We start from the raw sequence: 25001 nt of genomic DNA on the forward strand, positions 1-25001 counted from the left end.
GGCACAATTAATTTCCAGAATTTAAGAACAGTGAAACAATGCAGGGTGTTTTCTTTCTCAGAAAATTGATTTTCAGCCTACTATAGCCAGTTTGCCAAAATGACCAGCAGGTGGCACTGTTTAACTTAGAAGAGCTCTCAGAGCAATTTTATGGTCGTATGTTTTGAGGATTTATATTCCTTTGATAATTTGATATTTTTCTAAGTTTTTATGCCATTATAAAGCACTCCAACTTCTCCCCCTTTAAAATTTAATCTGTTTAAAAGGAGACACTGAGCTCTGTAAAATCAGATACTATGCTGCAGCCTTTGCTAAGCTTTAAAAAAAAAAAGGGGGTTCCGTTTATTATACAGAGAGCTTATCAATGGACTGGTTGTGTTTACTACATGACACTCTGCAAACAGTGACTCGGCAGAACCAGGTGCCTTGCCTTGTATTTAGCATTAACAACATTATTTTTTTGAAGGTGGAGTTTTCATCATAAAAAGATCCGCACAAAGCCATTTCCAGCTATTTTTGGATGAGTGATATTGCAGGGTTGTGGCTATGGAGACAACAGTGATGTGGTGCCACTTCCCCAAGTGTTATTCATGGGTTTGTGCAAACACTGCGGGGAACTAGCAGGACGGGCGGTTGCTGTACAGTGGATGAATGAGCAGCAGCCAAATGTTTGTTCTATCTACAGGCAGGAGGAAAAGGATGCCATTTGCTACACTTTAATCTCTCCAATTGCCCTGTTGTGTTATCTGTTAAAGGAGAACCAAAGCCTAACTAAAGAAGTAGCTAGAAATGTTGTACATTAGGTTTTGGGCTTCTGTGTCAGCCCAAGGCAACCACAGCCCTTTAGCAGGGAAGATCTGTTCCTCTAAAAATGCCCCAGTAGCTCCCCATCTTCTTTTCTGCTGATTCACTGCACATGATCTGTGCTGCTGCCACTTACTGAGCTTAGGGACCCACTCACAATATACAGTACACATAGAATAGAAATGTCACAATTTAAGGCTGAATAGTAATTAATACAGACAATGACTACACGGCAGCACAGAAATGGTACTGCAATGGTACAATATAGAACCTGTGACTTTAGGTGGTCCACCTTTAAGTTAACTTTTACTATATTATAGAATAGCCATTTTTTTTCAATTGCCCTTCATTTTTTATAGTTTTTGAATTATTTGCTGCCTTCTGACTTCCAGCTTTCAAATGGGGGTCACTAACCCCATCTAAAAAACAAATGCTCTATAAGGGCAGAGACAGACGCGAAGATTCGGGGAGATTTAATTGCCTCATCTCCCCTAAAAGCCTTCCACTGGCTAGAATCAAAATGGCCGACGGGATAGCACTCAGAGCGCTTTGTTTTCCGAAGTTGCCAGAAGTTGCCTCACGAGGAAACTTCGGACGACCTTGGAAAACGAATCGATCCGAGCCCGTTCGATTTTAGCTGGCCTCTCCTATACATATTCCTGTCTCTAGGGTAATTAGACCCAAGCAACCGAACTGGAGAGCTGCTGATGAAAAAGCTAAATAATTAAAAAAATGAAAACTATATATAAATAATAAAAATTAAAACCAATTGCAAATTGTCTCCCTATAGTGGGATATCAGTGTGCAAAGTGGGCTGGAGGCAAAAGCAGAGGGGCCCACCAGGATTTTTCCCAGTGTCCCGGTGGGCCAGTCCGACCCTGTCCTTACATTATACTAAAAGTTACTGACCCCATGTTAAGTGTTCCTCAACCTAACATGTTTCTTTTTTACTGCTGCAAATGATTTGCTGCGAATCACAGACTGGCATTGGCAAACAGATTCATTATACCTCCTCCACAGTTCACCTGTGCCCCCCTTCCAACCCCCAGTATAATGACAAATAACACAGGAAAAGGCTCTATAAGAGAACATTTTTAGTTTTGAACATTTTATTACAAAGCCTTTTAAAAACATCTGCTCAGCACAACTGGAATGGCAAAAAAAAAAAAAAAAAAAAAGGATTTTGTTGACAATTTCATTTTGGCAAAGTGTGCTCCTTGTTTTATAGAGGGACACATCAATCTGTTTTATTCCACAACTGGCATCAAATCCCACTAAAGGCTAGCAAAAAGCAAATCATACAAAAACAAATACGACACAGTACAATTTACATCGTTACAATGAATCCAAGTGCTGGGCTTACTTTTTAATGGAGGGAAGGAGTAAACGTTGGGTCCATGTACAGATTGGGCATCGGATGGGAATGGGAAAGACAACTTTTACATTAAATATGCGCCTGATGTTGTAGAACATAAACTAAAAAAGACTGAATGTTAATTACATATAAAGAGGGGGTTGTTCTTACACTCTGTTGCTGTAGGGGGCGCTGTTGTGTTTTAAGGGGGGGAATGCAACAATGTTTTTCAGCTTCGGCACAATTGCAGTCATTTATGAAATGTGGTAGTCAGCCGCGCCTGTGCAGCCATGTGACTGTTGGCATGTTATATATATATATCTCTCTCTATACAATACTATTGTAAGAAAGCCTCAGACAACACTAGATGTCTTGCTCAGAGCACAGACTGATGGGAATTCCACGTGGGCAGTTTCACAAGCTACACAAATGAAAAACAGATTTCTTAGAAAAAAAAATCCAGAACAGGAAGCTTTTGTTTTTTTTTGCTGAAAAAGGTGACTTAAACCCCTAATAAAATAGACATCGTTCCTAAAATCTGATATATAAAAGCATTCAAGTTTCATGGAGAATAAACAATAACATGGTAAAAAAAAAAGAAAAAGAAATAACAGTTGATCCATTTGCTCCGTTTTTTAAATAAAAGAGGTTTTTGTCTCCTCCATGTTACATGTCCAAGGTCAGCGCTCTGTGCGTCGCGGGGAGCGTCACATACATGTGGAATTCTCCAGGAGGGAATGATGGGACAGGAGGAACTTTGCTTCTCTAATAATCCAAGTCTTCGTGTGGGGGGGGGATATGGATCTGGTGTGTGAGGCCAGGCTGATGGCAGGGGTTCCAGACATTTAGGCAGTGATTGTCTATGCAGTACATTGTCTCTTGAGCTGACTCGTCCATGTCATTAGCAGGCTCCTAGGGGAATAGCGGAGCTGCTTATGGAGACAATGGGAAATTTAACAAGCGCCCATCTCCAGAAGTCCTCCTGCACTTGCTGCCTTTGTTTTACAGGTTGAGAATGTGTTCTTCTTTCCTCCTGCAAAGAAACCAGACAGGAATTAATCACATGTGCAATGCAGCTAATAATAATAATAATAATAATAATAATGCTGCCCATCACTACCAAAGCTTTTATAAAGGCCCTTTAAAGAGATACTGACACCAGAAAATAATCTTTTTTTATATCCATCATAACATTATCATTGAATACTATTTATAATTTTGCCATAAAACTTTTCACCTGATGCTTTTATATTACCATTCTTACCCCCATGTTCCTCTATGAGGGGGCGGCCATATTTGTGCAGCAGTAGTTGGTTAACATTAGAAACCTTAACTGACAGGTTGAGAATATCTGACACAGGCAGCAGGGGTCTTAGTATCAGACACAGGCAGTGGGGGTCTCAGTATCAGACACGAGCAGTGGGCATCTCAGTATCAGACATCGGCAGTGGGGGTCTCAATATCAGACATCGGCAGTGGGGGTCTCAATATCAGACATCGGCAGTGGGGGTCTCAGTATCAGACATCGGCAGTGGGGGTCTCAATATCAGACATCGGCAGTGGGGGTCTCAGTATCAGACATCGGCAGTGGGGGTCTCAGTATCAGACATCGGCAGTGGGGGTCTCAATATCAGACATCGGCAGTGGGGGTCTCAGTATCAGACACAGGCAGTGGGGGTCTCAGTATCAGACACGGGCAGCGGGGGTCTCAGTATCAGACACAGGCAGTGGGGGTCTCAGTATCAGACACAGGCAGTGGGGGTCTCAATATCAGACACAGGCAGTGGGGGTCTCAGTATCAGACACAGGCAGTGGGGGTCTCAGTATCAGACACAGGCAGTGGGGGTCTCAGTATCAGACACAGGCAGTGGGGGTCTCAGTATCAGACACAGGCAGTGGGGGTCTCAGTATCAGACACAGGCAGTGGGGGTCTCAGTATCAGACACAGGCAGTGGGGGTCTCAGTATCAGACACAGGCAGTGGGGGTCTCAGTATCAGACACAGGCAGTGGGGGTCTCAGTATCAGACACAGGCAGTGGGGGTCTCAATATCAGACACAGGCAGTGGGGGTCTCAGTATCAGACACAGGCAGTGGGGGGTCTCAGTATCAGACACAGGCAGTGGGGGTCTCAGTATCAGACACAGGCAGTGGGGGTCTCAGTATCAGACACAGGCAGTGGGGGTCTCAGTATCAGACACAGGCAGTGGGGGTCTCAGTATAACACAGGGGCAATAGGGATCTCACAGGGATCTCACAGTTCAGTGTATTTTTTCTCTACCCATGTAATGTACAGGCCCTTCCCCTGCTGAATGTGTATACAAACACACCACACTGGTGAGGGAACATTGGTTACACTATAGTTTTTATTCACATCAATGAAATGTTAGGAGCAAGTGATGTGTGTGCTGTGAGTCATTCCCCTAATAACCATAACCATATATTGCGTTGTTGTGTGACAGTTAATAGAGGATGTCCAGGCAAGTCATTTGGCAGCTCCCACTCATATGTATTAATGCAAATGTGCAGCAAATGAATATGGAATTCAGCCAATAACCTCAGCCCTAAGTAAGGTGAAGCCGACATGTAGAAAAAAAATGGCAACAAAAAGGGGCTAACACATTGACCCCCCGCAGCTCCAAGCAGTAGCGCAGCCAATGTCATGCGGCAGAAAAGCTCTACAAAGCTCCCACTTGAAGAGAGCTTAAAGGCTGGCCAAACAAAGTGGCGAGAAACAGCAGCAGGAGCACCCCACCGATTCTATTTACTCTCAGCCTTTTCATCCCAGACTTTCAAAGAGCCGGGCCCAGGTTGCTCTTCCTGGGAAGGTTTTCCTCTGAGCCCTACAAAAAACATTGCGCTTCCTGTTGAGGAACGGCCCACAGGCGCCAGGCCACGGGTTCACAAGAGTCTCATTCAAAAGCCTGTGATTCAGAGCCGCTCTCCATTTCCAGCCAGGAATTTCTACTGCACTGGGAAAAATAAAATGCTGCTCTTTTCAGTCTCTCTTCCCCCGACTGCCTTTGAAGTCAAAAGGTTATAATAACTAGGCCCATTTGCACTGAGTCTCCACTCACCAACACAGACTCTATCTATCTATCTATCTATCTATCTATCTATCTATCTATCTATCTCTATTTATCTATATATATCTATTTATCTATCTATTGAATATATCTATCTATCTATCTATCTATCTATCTATCTATCTATCTATCTATCTATCTATCTATCTATCTATCTATCCATCTATCTATATCTATTTATCTATCTATTGCATATCTATCTATCTATCTATCTATCTATCTATCTATCTATCTATCTATCTATCTATCTATCTATCTATCTATCTATATCTATCTATCTATCTATCTATATCTATTTATCTATCTATTGAATATATCTATCTATCTATCTATCTATCTATCTATCTATCTATCTATCTATCTATCTATCTATCTATCTATCTATCTATCTATCTATCTATCTATCTATCTATCTATCTATCTATCTATCATCTATCTATCTATCTATATCTATCTATCTATCTATCTATATCTATTTATCTATCTATTGAATATATCTATCTATCTATCTATCTATCTATCTATCTATCTATCTATCTATATCTATTTATCTATCTATTGAATCTATCTATCTATCTGTCTGTCTGTCTGTCTGTCTGTCTCTCTCTCTAATCTATCTAATCTATCTAATCTATCTATCTATCTATCTATCTATCTATCTATCTATCTATCTATATCTATTTATCTATCTATTGAATCTATCTATTGAATCTATCTATTGAATCTATCTATTGAATCTATCTATCTATCTATCTATCTATCTATCTATCTATCTATCTATCTATCTATCTATCAATCAATCTATCTATCAATCATGTATCTATCTACCTATCCTATCTATGTATCTCTTGCCAGTGTCCATAGAAGCAGACAGAACATGGCAAGATAGTGTTACATAAATACAAGTAGTAAATGAAGTATACAGTGTAGAAGAATTTCCTTTGCATGTATATTCCCATTAACCCCTTGCACGCCATGACACCAGTACGGTACTATGGGGGATTGGGACTTTCTGCTGAGGTCCCTTGTGCAACACTTACAGTTGGTAACTACACATGACAAGTATCTCAAGAAGCAAACGGGGCTTTAGCACATGTAAAGGGCCTGGTAAACAGGAAGAAAGCTCAGAGGATGAGTCCCAAGCACATATTAGGAGTAAGGCATGTAACAGGGAAAACTGGGAATGCCTGGATTTAGTATAAGCACACTAAAAATAGAACCCCAGACCTTTCTGAATACTGGTCCAGTGTTGCTAACAGAAAAAATGCTTATTGTGCCTTTGTAACAATATTTTTCTTTTAGCTTTATTAATGACTACAACTTTGCTCAGGCTCTCTTTTATCTCCTATGTTACAGGTACATGAAAACAGGGATCCTTAAAAGTGGGCCTGGACCCTAAAATGGATCCCTGTATTGTTTAGAGTGGTCTTCATACCCTAAAATTCCAAACCAATTCTTTAGGTCGGTAACAAAAAGAATTATAATAATGTTAGGGAATAAACTGTCAGTTTCCAGCAAATACAGTACATGTGCTCAGGTAAGAGAGGGGTTAAGGAAACACCTTCAGTAACGGCTGCATTGCTTTGTTTGACAGAAAACAGGTCAAATCAGGATTCTTTTCAAGAAACCACAGGCATGCAACAAGCAGACGGAGCAATGGCCACATCTGAGACTTCACTGGGGGCTTTGTGCTGAAGTCTGGCCAAGTCAGGCATGCTGCTGCACGGCCCAATCCACAAGGAAAGGCGGCACAATCAAAGGCTGCAATTACAGCTCCCTGGCTGCGGTTAGGCTTCAAAGAAAGTGCTGCAAGTCACGTTTTACATATGCCTAGTCCTCGACTACATGCAAAATAAAAGCCACTGCATATTTATCATTTGGATTTCCGATTTGATGCTACCGCTGTGAAAGCACAGATAAAGCCAAACCTGCAACGTTATTTAGTTGTTCAACTGAGAAACACAACCTACTGCTGCTGCTGGAGCATGCTGGGAGTTGCTGGCTGATTTGTGAATTGTTTATTTAGAATAATATGGTAAATCTGGAAGCATTTAGCTGCAGTGCTACATTATGGGAAGTCTTATGGAATCTTGTGTGCAGGGCAGTGATAATATCACCCTTATTCAGTGTATTCCTTCCAACTTCTATAAACAGGAACACATGGACTAGGTTGTGTTGCAGCCTCCATGCAGATGGATCACAATTAGAAATCCCATAACGCTCAGCCAGCTGCTGGTTGGAGCTTCTGCTGGCATTGATACCCCTCCTACTTGAACCTCTTGCCTATCCAGCAACATTTCTGCAAAGATCTGTCCATGCAAAAAGCAATAACAGGGAAGCGCTGCTTGAGTCTTTGGGTACATTCTCTCCATCTTTCATTGTTTCCCACCCAACCTTCCTTTTGTGTTACAATACATTAACAAAAGGTCACATGCATGGTATGATGTTATTTAGGGAATAAAATGGTCTCTCTACAGCACTGATAATACTCTTGGTTTGTCTGTTGCCTGTACAGTAAAATACAGTGAATGTACAAAAGCATAGACATTTCCATTTTATTGTACAATTCTGCAGGTCACTGTCTCTAATAGCCAAGTCGCAACCCCAGGCAAGCTTGTAGGAGGAAAGCAGCACCCACAGCCCATGAACTAGTATGTAAGGAAAAGGTAACATGCTTGAGGTGTAATGGCGGCCACCCATTCAGCAATATTCTTAGTCAGTGGCTCCCGAGAGACCGTTTAGAGATGTCTAAAGGAACAATAACACAGAAAAATAAAAGTGCTTTGAAGTAATGAGAAAATAATATACTGTAGTGATGGTACAACTGGTGTGTTTACTTCAGAAACACTACTATAGTTTATATAAACAAACTGTTGTGTAGCAATGGGGGCAGCCATTCAAGCTGGAAAGGAAGAAAAGGCACAGGAGACACAGCAGATAACAGATACAAGTTCTGTAGCATAAAATGGAATTCTTCAGAACTATTATCTGAAGAATATATTATCTACTGTGTATCCTGTGCTTGTATGGCTGCTCCCATGGCTACACAGCAGCTTGTTTATATAAACTATATATAAACTATAGAAGTCTTTCTGAAGCAAACACACCAGTTTTGTTAGTGCAGTGCCACAATACATTGTATTGCCATTCCATTAAAACAATTTCATGTTTTGGTGTTACTGTTCCTTTAAAGTAGAAGGAAAGGCTAAAATGAAGTAAGCTTTACCAGAAAGGTCTATATAAATACATCAGGAAACCCTCAAAGTAATGCTGCTCTGAGTCCTCTGTCAAAATAAACACTTCATTTCTTTCATTTTATTGTGTACACATGGGCTTCTTTATCAGACTTCCTGTTTTCAGCATAAACCTCCAGGGCTAAGGCTTGAGCATGCTTAGTTTGCTCTTCTCTCCCTCCCTTCTCCCATCCCTGCTGTAATCTGAGTTCAGAGCTGTAAGTGAGCAGGGATAGACTCAGGCAGGAAGTGATGTCACACCAAGCTTATACGGCAGCTTCTATCCTAAACAAACAGACACAGTGTCTAGAGCTGTTTACTCAGGTACGGTAAAGCATTCTGCAGAATAAATATAGCATTCTAGCTTGCACTATTGTGGCTAATCTGTTGGCAAAAAACCGTCTTGGAGCTTTCCTTCTCCTTTAAGAGCTTTTACCAAGTGATTTTCTTGCCAAATAAAACGTTATAATGCTAGTTTCCTACATGACAAATGAGTGGCTATGTAAGACCTCCAGGGTCCTTTACTGTTTCCCCACAACAAACCATTAAATACCACAAAGAATTCATGTAATATTCTACAAGTACAATACTTGCCCTCTGGGTCCATGTTACTTAGGGAAATGAGAGTTGGGGCTTTTGAGCAAAAAAAACCTCCCAGACAAATAAAAAGAATGTGTTTTCCATTTTAGGGACAACATTGAAGTAACTGGACTCCACATGTGGTGGAAGCAACAGCAGCACGGAACTCCTTCCCTGTCTTTGGCTGGATTCTTGCCTCTTACACAGACTCCCTGTTTTATTCTCTATTTACCATTTGGAACAGCAAAGTCTTATCTGTTACAACTCAAACATATTTGGGTCATCGTTGATTCTTTTAAACACACAGATCAGTATTAGTCTATGCAAAGTGAATCTGCAGAAGTAATCAATATGGCAGCTTGAATTGAAAAGTAAAACAATAAATGTGCAAAGCGGGAGTACCGTTGGAAATATGGAAATATATTGGGGCCCATCACTATACATGTGCACCTGTTGTGGGCATACATGAGGCCCATAGCAGATCTATGAAGTTTATTTTAACTGGATGCCAATTGCAATTCAGCAAGAGATGTGGGGGCTAAATGATATTTCTTTCCTGTAAGAGAATGTATGTTCCTGTGTTCATGCCCACAAATAGCAACGGCATATGCCAAGGTTAAAATGTGACCCCCCTCTTCTCGTCCTGCAACAGTTTGCCCTTGTAGCTGACACAACGAGATCTGTTTCAGTGAAGGATTATTCAAAACATCCTCCCTAGTTCCAATAAAAATTCCGTCAGAAAGCAATCCAAGTAATTCATTACTGAACCAACAAACCACAATAGTCTATAATGACAGAGGCTTGTGAAAGCTAACTAGGTTCATCTTTCTTCAGAGCAAACAAAATCTTAAGTGAGACAGATGTGCTGGTCAGATGTGTGCAAGGAGGCCCCTGGGGATTGGTTCCATGGGGGGGGGTGTGCAAGGGAGTGGACAGGGAAAGGAGCCAATCAAAATACAGAGTGTGTAAATTCTGTTACTGCTTTAAACTCTCCCTGACTTATACAGCAGCATCGGGCTCCTCCCCTTTACATGGTATGTGTATACATTGAACAGGAAAAATTATACAAGTATTTATAAAGTATTAATATACTGCACAATTCTGTATCACACATATTTCATACCAATCCTGACAGATAAAGGGGGTTAGCGGGCCCTGTCTGCTGGAAATGAATGCTTGTCGCTATAATTTTGTCAAATTCTATATAATATACATTCTTATCTTATTCATTTGCACAGGATATTGTGGAGAAGAGGGTCCGGACTAGGGGTAAGTAGACAGAAGAGGTATGTGCCCATTGCCCCCTTCACCTTTGCACCCTAGTCACATGACTCTTCTGCCTACCCCTAGTTCCAGCCCTGTACCATTGACATAGACATTATGTATACAAGGAAGCAATTTTGTCAGCTGAAATACACCAAGAACAAAAGCCCTACAACTGAAATTATAGTAAATAAAATATATCAAGCTTTCTAAAATAAAACAATACAGAGTTTTCAGTGTTGGAGTGGACCTTTTAGGATGTGGGCAATAGGAAAGGTGTATTGTGAAATTTTCCCAGACTGTGGCCCACTGCTAATATGGAACTATCAAAGGTGTTTACTTCTCCTTTCAAGGTAGATCATTCTATTCCATGGTGCAGACTGCAGAGGATTATCCGTGAGCTAGTGATCTATTTATCTACATGGTAAAGACATTGAGTAGCTTCAGTTTTCTTGGCTGTCCTGTCAAAAACCATAATTGTTTTAAAAAAATATACAAAAGTATCTTTGGGGTACAGACTCATAATGCAGAATTTCAATCAGCTACAGTGAATGGTTACAACATGAATACAGTGTTGTATAAATACAAGACAAGGCAAAAATAACTCTGTAAAGTACATGAGAATGGGAGGCCTTGGGTTCTGCAACTCTGTGCAATACAAAAGTGATATTTTGTCAAGTTTTTCTTGTTTAGTATGACACAACAGCTACCTGTATATATAGCCATTAGTGTTCCAGAGGAACTAGGAAAGTGTTTTGTTTGGAAAGGTGGAATACTGACTTCTACCATTAGGTGGTAGCAAATTACTAAAGTTAGGCTGACAACACAGCGTGGGATCAGTGTATTTTCTAACAGTTTAATTAGGCTTTACCATTTAAAAGTTGACAGACAACTTCTTTAAGGTGTTGGCATAAATACAGACAACTTATATGCTGGGACCAGCAACTTGTTTTACTATAAATACAGACAAGACTACAATGGTACTAGACCAAGCAGAAAATAAACCAATCAAACATTGCATTTAATTTCTCTAAAAGCAATAAACTCAAACTACAAGGCCGGTTATTATTAGGATTGGGCTGTTTGGGTGATTCTTCGTGCAAGTGTAGTAAGCTGCTAGATAATGCTGTTTCTGCAAGCAACGGTAATGGCAACAATAAGGTGAATAAGAATTCTCCATAGACACCATCAGATACCCCATGTTAACTGGAAGTCTTTTTAAATAACCTGTGTTTCTGAAGCACAGGTTTGTAAAAGCATCAGCTGTTAAATGAGAGGGATGATCTGGCCTGCTTATCATATTGCCATCTGCTTTGCCTACAATTACTAGATGAATGGAAAATATAAGAAGGAATATTAAAAGCACATGCAGCAGAGCTGACTAACAGACAGTGGAGTTTAAATGCAGTCTGTACAGTGCTATTATGTGATTCATTTAATTTGTATAGTAACCCTAGTTAAGTATGCCAGATAGTCGGTCCAATGGTGTATGTGATCGACTGAAAGCCCAGATTAACAACGGCCCAATTAGTTAGTCACAGTGCTTAGAAAGGCACCAACATCTGCTCAGTTTAAATACAGTTCTAATTATATTTATCTGCATTAGTCCCTTGCCTGAAATACATTCATCCCACTAAAACCTGACATTAGAGACAAATTCCACCAAGTATGCCCTCCAGCATACAGTAACAGGTATTACCACACTTCAGACAGAGAGGCACACCAACCTAAACAACTGCCTCTCTGGCTACAAACTAGCATTCCCTTTAACAATCCCCTTCCAATACATTCATTTATGCAACATGCAGCAGTTGGATGGAAACACCAGTGGAACTGCAGGGGTTTCACCGAACCCAGTATAAGTCTACAAAATCAGAATAAAATGTTCTTTTTTAACTTGATAAAAATGTTCATCATTAATCATGGATTTCATTGGCACCCCCCAGTTATGTGGCTATAAGGATGATACAGATTGTAGTTTAACAGCTGGAAGGTCCCAGATATTGAATGTCTCTTCTCCTATTCACAGAACTGCTTGCCTTCGTTACACATATAAAAAGGTAAATGACACACTTTTCACTTCCAAACAGGATATAAACACAATTTTGCATTACTATTTATATTATTCAATTAAGTAACAGGAGGACAATGGCATCTTTATTTATAAGAGAAACATATTCTGAAAAAGAAATCTGTCCAAAAATGAATACTGCATACCGAGGATGCCGCAGATCTGGCTAAAGGTGGCCCTAGACATTACAATTATGATCTTTCCTGGAAAAGATCTTTTTGAGGAAAGATTGTTTGTTTCAATAAACACGTGTAGAGCTGAATATACAAGATAAACAGGTAGAAACAATAGAATTCTACCTGTATCTAATGATTCAGCATTAACAATGGCCGATGTTCAGGTGGCCGATCGACGAGCTGAACAATATCCAAGTCTTCTGCCAATATCGGTCGGCTCGTCTCCCACCACACTCACCAAATATCGTACGGAAATTTGTTCATGAGATATTATCGGTGTGTGTATATGGCCACCTTAAGACTACTGCATATAAGGGATGTAACAAGGTACTGGGCTAAACTAATAAAAGGGGTTCAGAGTAAAGTTATGTGCAGTGTTAAATCTGCAAATAATTGAGGCAGAAGATTCCATTGTGTTTACAGAATCCATTAGGTTGCACAATGAAAACCAGAAATTGGAGAGGGAACTTTCTACCATGATTAAAGACAAATGGAACAGCATAAGGTTGGCTCTGAGACACAGCTCTTAATTACAGCACTCTTACACTACTGCTCCATGTTCATTATGTGACATAATATAACCCACAGAGGAAAAAAACACACATGGTAATCTTCTCACATAATGAAGGGAACCAAGACATTGTTACATTACAGTCTCATGTACATTAAGGTTAGATGCTAGGATGATGTCACCTTACCTGAAACAGAAATAGGCTATATACAGTAGGAAGGGTGCGGATTAGGGTGTTACTGCAGAAGAGTTTCTGGAAAATCACTGGTGACATCCAATGACATTGACATGAAGGGCAAGTTGCTATATGTAAAGTCTCTAGCCTCTGAGGCCAAACTAAATTCTGCGCAATAAGCAGCTACTCTACACTGAGTGCATTGTTTTCCCCACCTATCTGTACCAGTCTGGGTAAATCTGTTTGTGTGACTGTCAGATAGCTTAAAGGAAAACTATACCCCCAAAATGAATACTTAAGCAACAGATAGTTTATATCATATTAAGTGGCATATTACAGAATCTTACCAAACTGGAATATATATTAAAGTAGATATTGTCCTTTTACATCTCTTGCATTGAACTACCATTTTGTGATGGTCTGTGTGCTGTGAGATCACCTGACCAGAAATACTGCAGCTCTAACTGTAACAGGAAGAAGTGTGGAAGCAAAAGACAGAACTCTGTCTGTTAATTGGTTCATGTGACCTAACATGTATGGTTTGTTTGTGTGCACCTGTGAATCATACGATCCCAGGGGGCTGCCCTAGTTTAAAGGTTTTGGATCTTTATCTTACCTTTAGTAAGGGTAAACCCAGCCTGTGGTAAATGCCGCCCCCCCCCAGCACGATTACATTTCCAGGTGGGGAGGCAGCAACGCTAGTGCAGAGAGCGCGATTGTGCTTTCTCGCCCTAGTAAAGCCGAATTTCCGGTTTAAAACCGGAAATTCGGCTCTTAAAGGCACCAGGAGCGGCTTTTTGCCGCCCCTGGAAACCTAGTTGGCGCTGCCGTCTGAGGCGAGCGCCTCAGCTCTCCTCATTGGCGGATCGCCCCTGGGTAAACCTATAAGCAGAGATCTATTCAAAAACTTTAAAAGAGTTGAATATCTACCTGCCTTGCTTGGTTCTCTAGACGGGTCACTTTAAAAAGCTTATTTTACATTCCCCCTTTAATCTAAAACACAGCCTATTAGTTCATGCTATTATATATAATAGCCAAGATTTGCAAAGCAGTGAGACAAACAGAGAGCCATCTGTTTTTTATGAAAGCTGAGCTCACTAATAAAAGCATCAAGGTTTACTTGTTGAATCAGCAACACAGAGTAATTTGTAATTTGGCAAGAACCTCCCACTAAAGAGATTTTCTCAGGCCTTGCTTAAATTAAGCTATTGTGTGAGCTGTATACACCTTTTTAAATGTTACTGTAAAGATATTGGCAGTCTTATGTGAAAAGAGGTAGACTGGTCACTGGTTCTGCTGTATTGGCTAAGACTTCTAGGTTTTTTTAGGACATCTAAGCTGAACGCATAATCATTATTTATTTACACCACGGCCGCATCTTACGGAATAGACAAAGGCTAAAATGCCAGTACTACGGGACTGATTACAGAGAAGAATCAGGACACATTAGCATCTCTGCTTCCATACCTATCTGATAATGCTGTTGAACTGCTCTGTACAACTTCTGTTTATGATTAAAGGGTGTTGTTATTAGCCCTACTTTTATAGGTGTTCAATTGAAGGATGAAGTGACAATCAAACAAAAAAAAAAACCAGAACCAGTTTGGCTCCTCCAAAGAAGTGTTTCAAACCAGTAGTTCTGGTGAGGCCTCAGCGTACCTCTGAGAAACTGCACTGCTCTAGCTTCAATACGGTAACCATGCCTCTCTGTTGAAACTGGGGTTAAACTGTTTTTTTTAGGCAGTGTTCATTCAATAGTAGGTCTTCTACTGTAGTACAGAGGTGGCCAAATGCTTTTTGTGCCATTAGAGCAAGGACACATGAAGCATATAGAACGCTTCTCTCAGCCTGTGGATTTTAATGAGGTGGAGAGAAGCGGATCAGCTCAATCGTCTATCTGCAGTGAAAAGTACAGCTTCCACCTTCTACAGCAGAGATCACATTGAAAATGTCTGTTTTCATGTGTTTCAGGCCGATCCCTGTTAATTGTAGCCTGAACGTTGCAACTTTGGGCGACTCCGGAAAACGAAGCGATCCGAGTGCCATCCCGCCTGCGATTTCCATTCTAGCCGGTGGGAAGGCAGTTTGGAGAGATTAGACGCCCCAAAGAAGAGGAGATTTGTCGACAGGTTACTAATCTTCCCGAATCGCAGCGTGTGTCTCTGCCCTTAGCCTTAAGACTCAGTTGAAGACCTAGTGCCAGAGCTGCTGATGAGAAGAATGGAGCAAGGCTCTGAGGCTTGAAACTGGGGTTCTTCTTTCTCTATATGTCAAATTAGAATTTAATTACCTGCTGGAAGTCCTGCACTAAAATCTAATTTCAACTGCCTAGCGTTTTAGAATTATATATCATTGTGTAATGTTTGTGCTACATAAATGTATGTGCACCAATAAGATGTGTGATAAAGTGGTCATAAAGGCATTAACTGGTTGTTTATGATCTGCCCCAGTCCCATCCCAAACACTGCTCACATTTAAACCAGCATTTCCATCTGATTTGCTGGGCACTAGTCTGGTGTGTCTATTGCATCCAGCAACACGCTGTGAGGACCTTGGAACTACTGGTAGGTTCTGGATGGTGGTAGTTCCAGAGTCCCCCAACATAAATACCTGCACACCGTTCATCAGAAGTGTCTTACTCACACTAGTAATTTTAACACTGATTATGGATGCTGTTTTTCTAAAGAAGATTTAGAAATAACTAGACTATAAGTTACAGTCAAAATGATCAAATGATCAAACATACCAGCAGAGATCAGTAAGGAGGGCAAGGTGCAACTCTCTGTTTCAGTCAGTACTGCTGGTGTGAACAGACCAAGTATATCTTCCCTTATAGGAATGTGCATGGGCAACAAGTAAGTGAAACATATTCTGGTAACAAGGCCAGTGAAAAATGATCACTTACAAGCAGCATGTATACCTTGTCTTGTATATACCTTGTCTACAGGAACACTTGGAAACCAAATGGCAGTAACATTTTATCAGTACAAGGTGTTCCTAGAGGTTTTGAGGAAGATTCAAATAACATAAAAATGTTTCCAGAAATATGGTGGAACTGGCAAGCTGTCCAGAACACTGCACTGAAGATTCTGAACAGAAAGTTCTTGTGTCGTATGTTAAAATAGGGCACGTCTGCCAACTGACATTTTGAAAGCTATCAGGCCCCACAGTCAACAATGGAAAGATTCCAAAAGAAGGGCCATTCTAAAATAAAATGTTTGTTCTATGAGCATGAGAAAATAGTAGTTAGCTGCAAGTGTGCAAATAACACATTTTCCCATTTCACTTGGATGTTACGGAACATAACTTTAGTGTGTGTGGGCTGAACTAGAAGATCTTGGGAATCAGTGGTCTGGAAAACTGCTGAGCAAATATCCAACAGTAGCCAAAATGGAGATGCTTCTTAGCTGCAGGCAGACAGCCAATATTCCTGCAGTTAAAGCTCTCTTCATCGGTTTTCTGGCTGCAAAGCTTGATTCAGACTAGTCCTAGGTTCAGAAGAGTCATTTGAGATTTTTCAGTTTCTGGTATTACAGTGCACTATGATAAAATAATACATGCTCATTTTTACAGAAGAATATGAAAAATAATACTGCTCTACTTAAAGGGATTGTTCACCTTTGAGATAACTTTTAATATGATGTAGAAAATGATATTCTAAGGCAATTTGCAATTTGTTTTAATTTTTTATTATCTGTGGTTTTTGAGTTATTTAGCTTTTTATTCAGCAGCTCTTCAATTTGCATCTTAAGAAATCTAGTAACTAGGGTCTAAACTACCCTAGCAACCATGCATTGATTTGAATAACAGACTGGAATATGAATAGGAGAGGGCCTATAGAAGGGAGTCAGTGACGCCCATTTGAAAGCTGCAAAGAGTCAGAAGAAAAAGGCAAATAACTATAAAACTATAAAAAATAAATAATATAAACCAATTGAAAAATCACTCTATTCTCATTTGATTCTCTTCCTCCCTTCTCCTGCCTTCTAAATACAACTCGGGAGATATTGTGGACATTATTGAACTATAACTCACACATATAATTTTGAAAAAGTTGAATTCCGGATTAAGAACTTTGGGGGTTCCATGAATGAATTTTATCTCAGAGGAAATCATTAATTAGCTACTGATTGCCTTGATTCGTAACAAGTGACCATTCATTTTATCAATTTTTTTATGAATTTGTATGGATTAACTTGGGGTCCTGGCCGGCCAGGTTTTAAGTGATTAAGTGTTTTATATAAGGATGAATAAAACTGTTGTGTATAAATATACAGTATATATCAATTCAGTTACACCTTTTAATTATTTATTGCTATCCTCAAAGGTATTAAGGACTGATTGTAGCGAAATCTTTCCCTTTAATGACACATTACTTTTTGGTTTTTTCTTTCACACAATTTACTTCACTTGAAATTAGAATAGCCCAAACTAAATGCAAGGTGGCATACATATAGAGCCACTGAAACTGAAAACTTTTTGCACATAGCCAGGCAGTGCCCACCAGTGGCTCAGTTATGGGCTGCAGTTAGCAACCTCCTATAAGAGAAAGAAAATCCCAGGTCTGTATCCTAGGGGCAATATATGAGCTAGTGGCCACAAACCATACAGCAGTTAGGTACCATTCTCTATAAATGTATACCAGAAAACTTCTCTTAGTAGGCTTACATTAACCCTTTACCTGCCAGTGTTTCGCCACGTTAAGATCCCTTTGGGAAAAGGGTGTTGCTAGGCAGAGTAAATTTTCCATAGTTTCCTTAAACCAAGAAAAGTGACTCACATCCTTATATGCTGTTTTACTGGTAATGAAATTAAATGAGCAGAAATAGCAATCTACATTTATATTAGAAAAAGTGTTAAGTTTCAGGACTCAGTTTACGGTCACGTCTGCATGCCGTTTCAACTTTACTGTCTTACACTATAATAATCAATCTTTGTAGGAATCCTAAAAATAGGCAACATTAACTTTGCTGAGCAATGTAGCAGTAGCAACTGGGGTTGGATTGTGACCCTACCTGCCACCCTGAGAAACTAATAGCAGTATGTCTTTTCATGGGTGTGTCCCTTTATATTAGACAAATCTAAAAGCAATATAAATATATATGTTCGGATGCTGTGTGTCTGTGTGTGACATGTATAATATCGAGGTAATGAAAGCATGTGTCTTGAATTGTGGCTAGTCATTTTATAAAGTTCAATATCTTATAGAAAACATTTTTAAACACCAAAGATATCATGTTTTCCAGTTTACTTTTCTCTGTGGCTGGCCCTTTAATAAAATAATCTAAAGGCTGTTCTGTAACTATTTGCAGCTGAGCATATGGGGTGGCTAGCACCACCCTTGATGTGGCAAACAATTATATGGTGCTTACTAATGTGCTTTCTGCATCACATTAGCACCTGATACATGTCTCTATTGGTTGCTAGGCTCTGCTAAACAATACTACAAATGGAGAGACTTTTCCAGCCACAGCACTTAGGTCGTAGAGCTTAGAGAAACACTTTGTAAGAGCGCAGCTTCAATGTCCGTCAGCTGTTTTGTAGGAATGGTTCCAGCTGATAACAGACAACCGAACAGAGCGTAAATCAGGAATCTACACAATGGGCTTTGCCAGCTTTTGATACACTACATTTCCCAACCACCTAAGCAAATGACATGCATCCTTACATTTACTCAATTCTCAATAGGCATTATTAGTGTAACACTATCTATAATTCAATGTTGATGAAAATTTGGGAAATGTGATAAAACCTCCAAGCGCTCACAGGTCATCTCCAATCTTTTACTGTGGACTTAAAGAGGAACTATCAAGAAAATTAAAATATAACATAAGCTTAATAATGGTGAAATTTTCTGAAATAAGCTAGTATGCCTTTACGTTATGCAGGAGTTAAGAGTCAGATTTAGGTTAGACCTAATATGTCCTTTGGGGGCAGGTTTGCACTTTTTGCCTAAAAGATGTATTAAAGCTCACTCTTTCAAAATAAATACCTGATAGAAACCATGTCTCACTTCATAAAGGACATGTGCCAGAGTCAGTTATTTTGTTTACTTTTGTTTGTGCTGGAATCAGTTATGGTACCACATTTATAATTGATTATAATAAGAAAGTTTCAGATTGCTATAAGATAAGGATTATATTAAACTTTCATTCTCGCAATAGTAAGAATTATCCTATAACAAATAAGACAATGGGCAGGCATGATTTGTACCATGCATACAATAAGTGCTCTCCTTAATCTTGGTGCATACTTGTACCACTGTTGCAGCAACCTATAGCAACTGACTATTATTCCATGTAGTGTTGCTAGAATAAAGAACATAAAACCATAACTGCTATGGATCACTGATTTGGAGCCAATTTGCACCAACACTAGTAAATGAGGGTCTATCCGTTTATAGTAAATTTATGAATGATAAACTGTACTTAATGCACTTTTTTAAATTTAACCTTATATCATCCTGCAATCCATCCCACAGCCGGTATAAGAACCATCTTGTTTTTTTAAAGTTTAACAATATGTAGGCATTTTTCATCATGAAGATCAACAACATCATTAGTATTAAAAGGATTTCTCTTTAGCAGAAAAAGGGTTATTTTCGATTAGATGGGAAATTTACAAGCAATCTGCATCCCAAAGCTAAAGAGATGTTCTTACCATGTTTCAGATGTAGGCAGCTGTCATTCTTGGGGGGCCTGCACCTGTAGGAGATTTTTTTTTCTTTAACAAAATTTTAAATTCAGAAGTGTACACTGTATATTTATTTATACATTAAACATGGTTTTTATACCAGCCATTAGGTTTTTTTTGTTTTTTTTTGAATGAATAGTTTTTTCTTTTTAAAATGCTGTTTGTAGTTTACCTTTGAAAGATATGAGGTAGTTTGGCATCTAAATCAATGTAGTATCTGCAATGCTTTGTACTGGGATGTAACACTTGGCAACCTGAGGCTGAAGGCTTGTGACAAATTTTGGCTATGTGTCCCTCACACAAAAATACCTTTCAAGTCAAATGTCATTTATTAATATAATATAGATAGTTTAAGATCTGAAGGACAACCTATAGGGCACATCTTCTGGTCAGTATCTACAGATGGAGCCAGCAGACCTCTAGCTGACAATGGTGCACTTGACCTTTATATAAAAAATATGATTCTTCCATCAAAACATCTTCTGAACATTGAATCATAATCATTAGATAAAAGAGGTAAGTGGGTTCTGGATATACAACTAAAGATGGCCATATGTCGCCAAATGAGCGGATCTCTCCCCGATATGCCCACCTTGAGGTGGGCTATATTGGGCTGATCCGATCATGGGCCCTAGGGCCCAACGATCAGATCCTAAAAATTGTAACGGGCGGTCGGATCGTGGGACGGCATCAACGAACAGATGCGGCCGTGATCCGACGGGATTTTTAGTCCCATCCGATCGAGATCTGCCTGACTTTCGGCCAGATCTCGATTGGGGAAGCCCGTCGGGGTGCCCCATACACGGGCCAATAAGCTGCCGACTCTGTCTGTTGGAAGCTTTTATCGGCCCGTGTATGGCCACCTTAATACAAAACTGTCTTCCCTCCAGCTGTAACATCTGGAATCCTGCAGGTAGCTCATCATAGCACTAAATAGTAGGAATGGTTTGTGCTAAACTCTAAACTTAAATTCTTCCATATAACAAGAACATTATATAGTTAATAAAGTACCCCCTCTTGTAAAATATAAAGATATTATAAGTTACAGGGGAGTTCCATGACCATATAAAAGTACGAGGCCAAAGGCAGAGTGTTTTTATACAGGCCATGGAAGTCCAAGGTAACTTCTAATTTCCTCATATTTTGCAACAGGGGGGACTTAATTTATTATAATACACAAGTTTCAGTGAGTCATTAAGCACTGTTTATATGGATGTAATTTACAGGATATGCATGGCTCCTATGTATTATATGAATAAAGCCCCCCAATCATTAGGCATCTTGGATAAAAGAAGAATAAATGCACAAATGTAAGCCATAATTTTACTGTTTATATAAAGCAAAGTGTTAACAAGCAAATTCCCATGATCCACGTTTGTTTTATAGACTACAGTATCCTTCTCTCACAGATAAGGGGTTATGTATTTTGGCCTGCCAACATTGCATCTGCGAAAACACAATATTCAGTGTCTGCAGAAGAATCACCAGTTCAGTAAGCTAACAGAAATATTTTTAGTTTTGGGTCCTCCAGACAGAAGTATAAAAATAGATGGAACTTTACTGAATTATGATGGGAAGGGCACGGAACCGTTTGCCCTACAGTATTTACTGAAAAGCAAAAAATGACACAACAAATGACAATGTTGCAGGGCAATAGCCCACACAAAAGAAGTCCATGACTAACGGGAAATTCTGAGCTGAACTAAATTTGAAACTGAATTTCCTTTAATATCCCTTCACCCGCAAGCTCTCCAGAAGTAAATGGGTTAATGTTTTTGTGTGTCCAAATGTGGCAGTTGGGATTTTTGTCGGAACGATGCTTTTAATTCCGCAGGAACAAATGTGACTTTCAACCTTCCCGATAATATTACATAATGTTTGGGATAGTTTGACAGCTGCTCAGAGAAATTAACTGCCAATAAATATGACATGCAAACCAAATGGTTAGACAGAATCTGAACTTAAGGGCGTTGGAGGTCAAAGCAAGAGAATGCCATAAATGTCAGTTGCATTTGTCTTTCCTACTGTCTTTCTCAAAGCTTAAGGATACCTGTGCCTAACTGAAAGCTCCCCCAGACATTGCGTAAACACTTCATAGTAAAAATCCATGAAAGGGGAACTATGGTGAAAATACACACCAGGAAATCTAGCACAGTCTAAAGGCAAAACCAATATGGCTTTGTTTATACATATCTCATGCCATAGGGCTGTTCAAAAAAAAATCTGATGTTGGACATAACTAAGACCTGATCAGGTGTTCCTCTTTGCTAAATACCCACTGGCCCAGGGTACTATTTTAGTGAGTGGTGCACTGCAATCTGGCCTTCTGCACGGTTGTGGCTGCCTGTGCTCATGTGCAGTAGAGTAAAAGTTTGGCTTTTACTGTCCAAGTTCCAATTTTATACATAAAGCCAAAGGCAGACTCTAGTGTGTCCCCAATCTAGGTGCATATTTGCAACACTATTGAAATAAGCTATAACAGCCAACAATCATTCTGTGTAATGCTTCTCCTTTAACATTAGCTGTCTCAAGGACCTGTAATATATATTCTAATCTGTCATATATAGGGTAACACTAATGTATAGTAATGTAAATAATACATCAAAATAAAGATAATTGTATGCTCATGGGAAAACATGGTTTAGCTTACAAACAATGCATAGTAAAAGGCATTATATTAGAAATGGATGTTGTCAGTACTATTGAAAATGTCTTTAATATATGAAAATCTTATTACTGGTTCTGAATAATATAAGGGCTCATATAAATGCACCATTTACTCATTTAAATGTTACACTTGTAGGAGGTAGCACGTGGGCATCCACTTGCATGCCTTACTTGCACATCATCGGAAATATGGTGTATTTGAAGGCCTATCATATATAGTTACAAAGCCAGAGTGGATTACGTGCATTTCTTGAGCTAAGAAGTAGAGGTTGTGTTTCTACAATCAACAAGAGCCATTGTTGAATTAATGGGACCCAAGAGCCAGCAATATGTAAGTGATTGAATATGCTGGGAATAAGTGATTGAATATGCTGGGAATTGTATGCAGCGTCCCAACAATTGGGCTTAATCCCTCTACTAGATAAAGTATAAGCAAGTTGCTGATATCTGTGATGGATCGCTGGATTTATTGCAGGGGCATAAAGAGAAGCTCTTGGTACATGGTTCCATCCTTGCTGCTTCAATAACAGATGCAACACTACTTTTAACAACAGGTTTCAGGAGTAACCAATGCATCCTGCAGGGGAATTATCCTAATTTGCACATAAATACAGTTAGGTCCATAAATATTTGGACAGACAACTTTTTTCTAATTTTGGTTCTGTACATTACCACAATGAATTTGAAATAAAACAACTAAGATGCAGTGGAACTGCAGACATTCATCTTAAATTCAGTGGGTTGAACAAAAAGATAGCATAAAAATGTGAGGAACTAAAGCCTTTTTTTTAACACAATCACTTCATTTCAGGGGCTCAAAAGTAATTGGAGAAATTGAAAAACTGAAAATAAAATGTTAATTTCTAATACTTGGTTGAAAACCCTTTGCTGGCAAGGACAGCCTGAAGTCTTGAACTCATGGACATCAACAGATTCTGGGTGTCATTTATTTATGGACCTAACTGTAGCTGATTAAGTGTTTTTAACACAAAACGCGTAAGGCGGAGGACACAATAAATCTTTTCTACTTGATTTCTACAATTTGTTGGATTATTGCCTTTATTTGAGTGCCTGCCACCAGATTCATTCACTAACTGTAGATTCTCCAAAAAGAAACACAGGGGCTGAGAAACTGATTTGTCTGCACAAATCCTAAGTGAGAGAATTTTCTCTGCCACAAATAATCATATTTTGCCATAGTCCAGAGTACAACTGATTCTATGTGTAAAAGAAAAGTATGGAAGCATGACTAATGAATTTAAAGAATACGGCAGCCTATATACCCCGAATTAGTGCAAATTAGCACACGCACCTGATGTGGATTCCTGCAACTTCTCCCGCTTCCTCTTCTTTTTTTTACCCTACAAACAAAAGTAACATTTGTTAAATGTCAGCAAATTAAGCACTTGCTGGGGACCTGGGGAGAAGGGTGAAATTTGTGATTGGGGAGGCTAGCTATTGATGGATATTGGTCTCTTTTTGGGGATCCCAAGCTTCCATTAATGTTTACAATTCTGGAGCTATGAGCTATTTCTGGAGCTACTTCTGTCGGATATGCTGCATTCACAATATGGGCAAGTAGTATACCCAACCAGCCACCAGCCAGGACAATGTTGTAAATGGTTCTCTTCATTCCTCAGCTATTGATGGATACCAATTTAGGACAGATTAAGTTGACTTCACTGAGGCAAGCACATAAGGCACATGGTGAAAATAATTTATTTCAATGAGAAAAATTATCTGGCTGTGTGTGCCAGTGGTTTCCATTAAGGGCAATGACAAGGAAGATTTTGCCACCCAAGCTTACTCTGCTACAGCACCTTTGTATTGGTGTCACGGTAAATTGGAGGTAGAACATTTGAATCGCGTAAGTGCTGGAATATGCAGGACAAGGCAATTTCCAAATGTAGCTGTTTTACTGACAGCGATTCACATTGAGGCAAAGTTTTTTTCCTGATGTAATATACCGTGTGGCATCACTCTTAACCTCCATTTGTATATATAAGGATTCCCTTGAAATCAAATTAATTTCAGTCTTGTTTGTTATTATCTCCGTAAATTGAGCATATACACAACCATACAGAATATACGGTGTCCCAGCTGATAAGTGGCATAACTCCTCAGGGGTTTGCAATATCCTATGACAAGACAAAGGGTAAACTGGTACGGCTACGGCCAAACATCTTCTTGCTACGCAAGAGAGTCAATTGGAAGTCACCCATCAGAGTTTCAGCCTAATAACCTGTTCCTTCTGTACAAACCTGTGCCAAGTACATTCACCTCTAGTCAGGTCTTCCTGATAAGTAGCTATGGTTAAGCTATATTAACATAAACCTGCAGTATACAAATACAACTGATTATTGTTGGTGCAAAATAAAGTTCTATGAGTAA

General features: G+C 39.4%; 1 protein-coding gene across 5 annotated transcripts in view; it reads right to left on the reverse strand.

Moving 5' to 3' along the window:
- Window positions 1–1885: 1885 nt before the first annotated feature.
- The window catches only part of lef1.L (lymphoid enhancer binding factor 1 L homeolog), an 86376-nt gene continuing 63260 nt past the window's right edge, over window positions 1886–25001 (reverse strand). For 2 of the 5 annotated variants that reach the window (XM_018236951.2, XM_018236891.2), the window contains exons 9-11: window positions 23923–23971; window positions 19911–19954; window positions 1886–3191 (exon numbers count right to left, since the gene is read on the reverse strand). In XM_018236951.2, coding sequence (XP_018092440.1) covers window positions 19917–19954; window positions 23923–23971 — 87 coding nt within the window. In that variant the 3' untranslated portion in view covers window positions 1886–3191; window positions 19911–19916. Of the gene's footprint in view, window positions 3192–19910; window positions 19955–23922; window positions 23972–25001 lie in introns of those variants that run through there. The other 3 variants (XM_041571529.1, XM_041571487.1, NM_001088655.1) reach the window with 2 other exon arrangements.

This window comes from Xenopus laevis, chromosome 1L (assembly GCF_017654675.1).
Source record: "Xenopus laevis strain J_2021 chromosome 1L, Xenopus_laevis_v10.1, whole genome shotgun sequence".
NCBI classification, from domain to species: Eukaryota; Metazoa; Chordata; class Amphibia; order Anura; family Pipidae; genus Xenopus; species Xenopus laevis.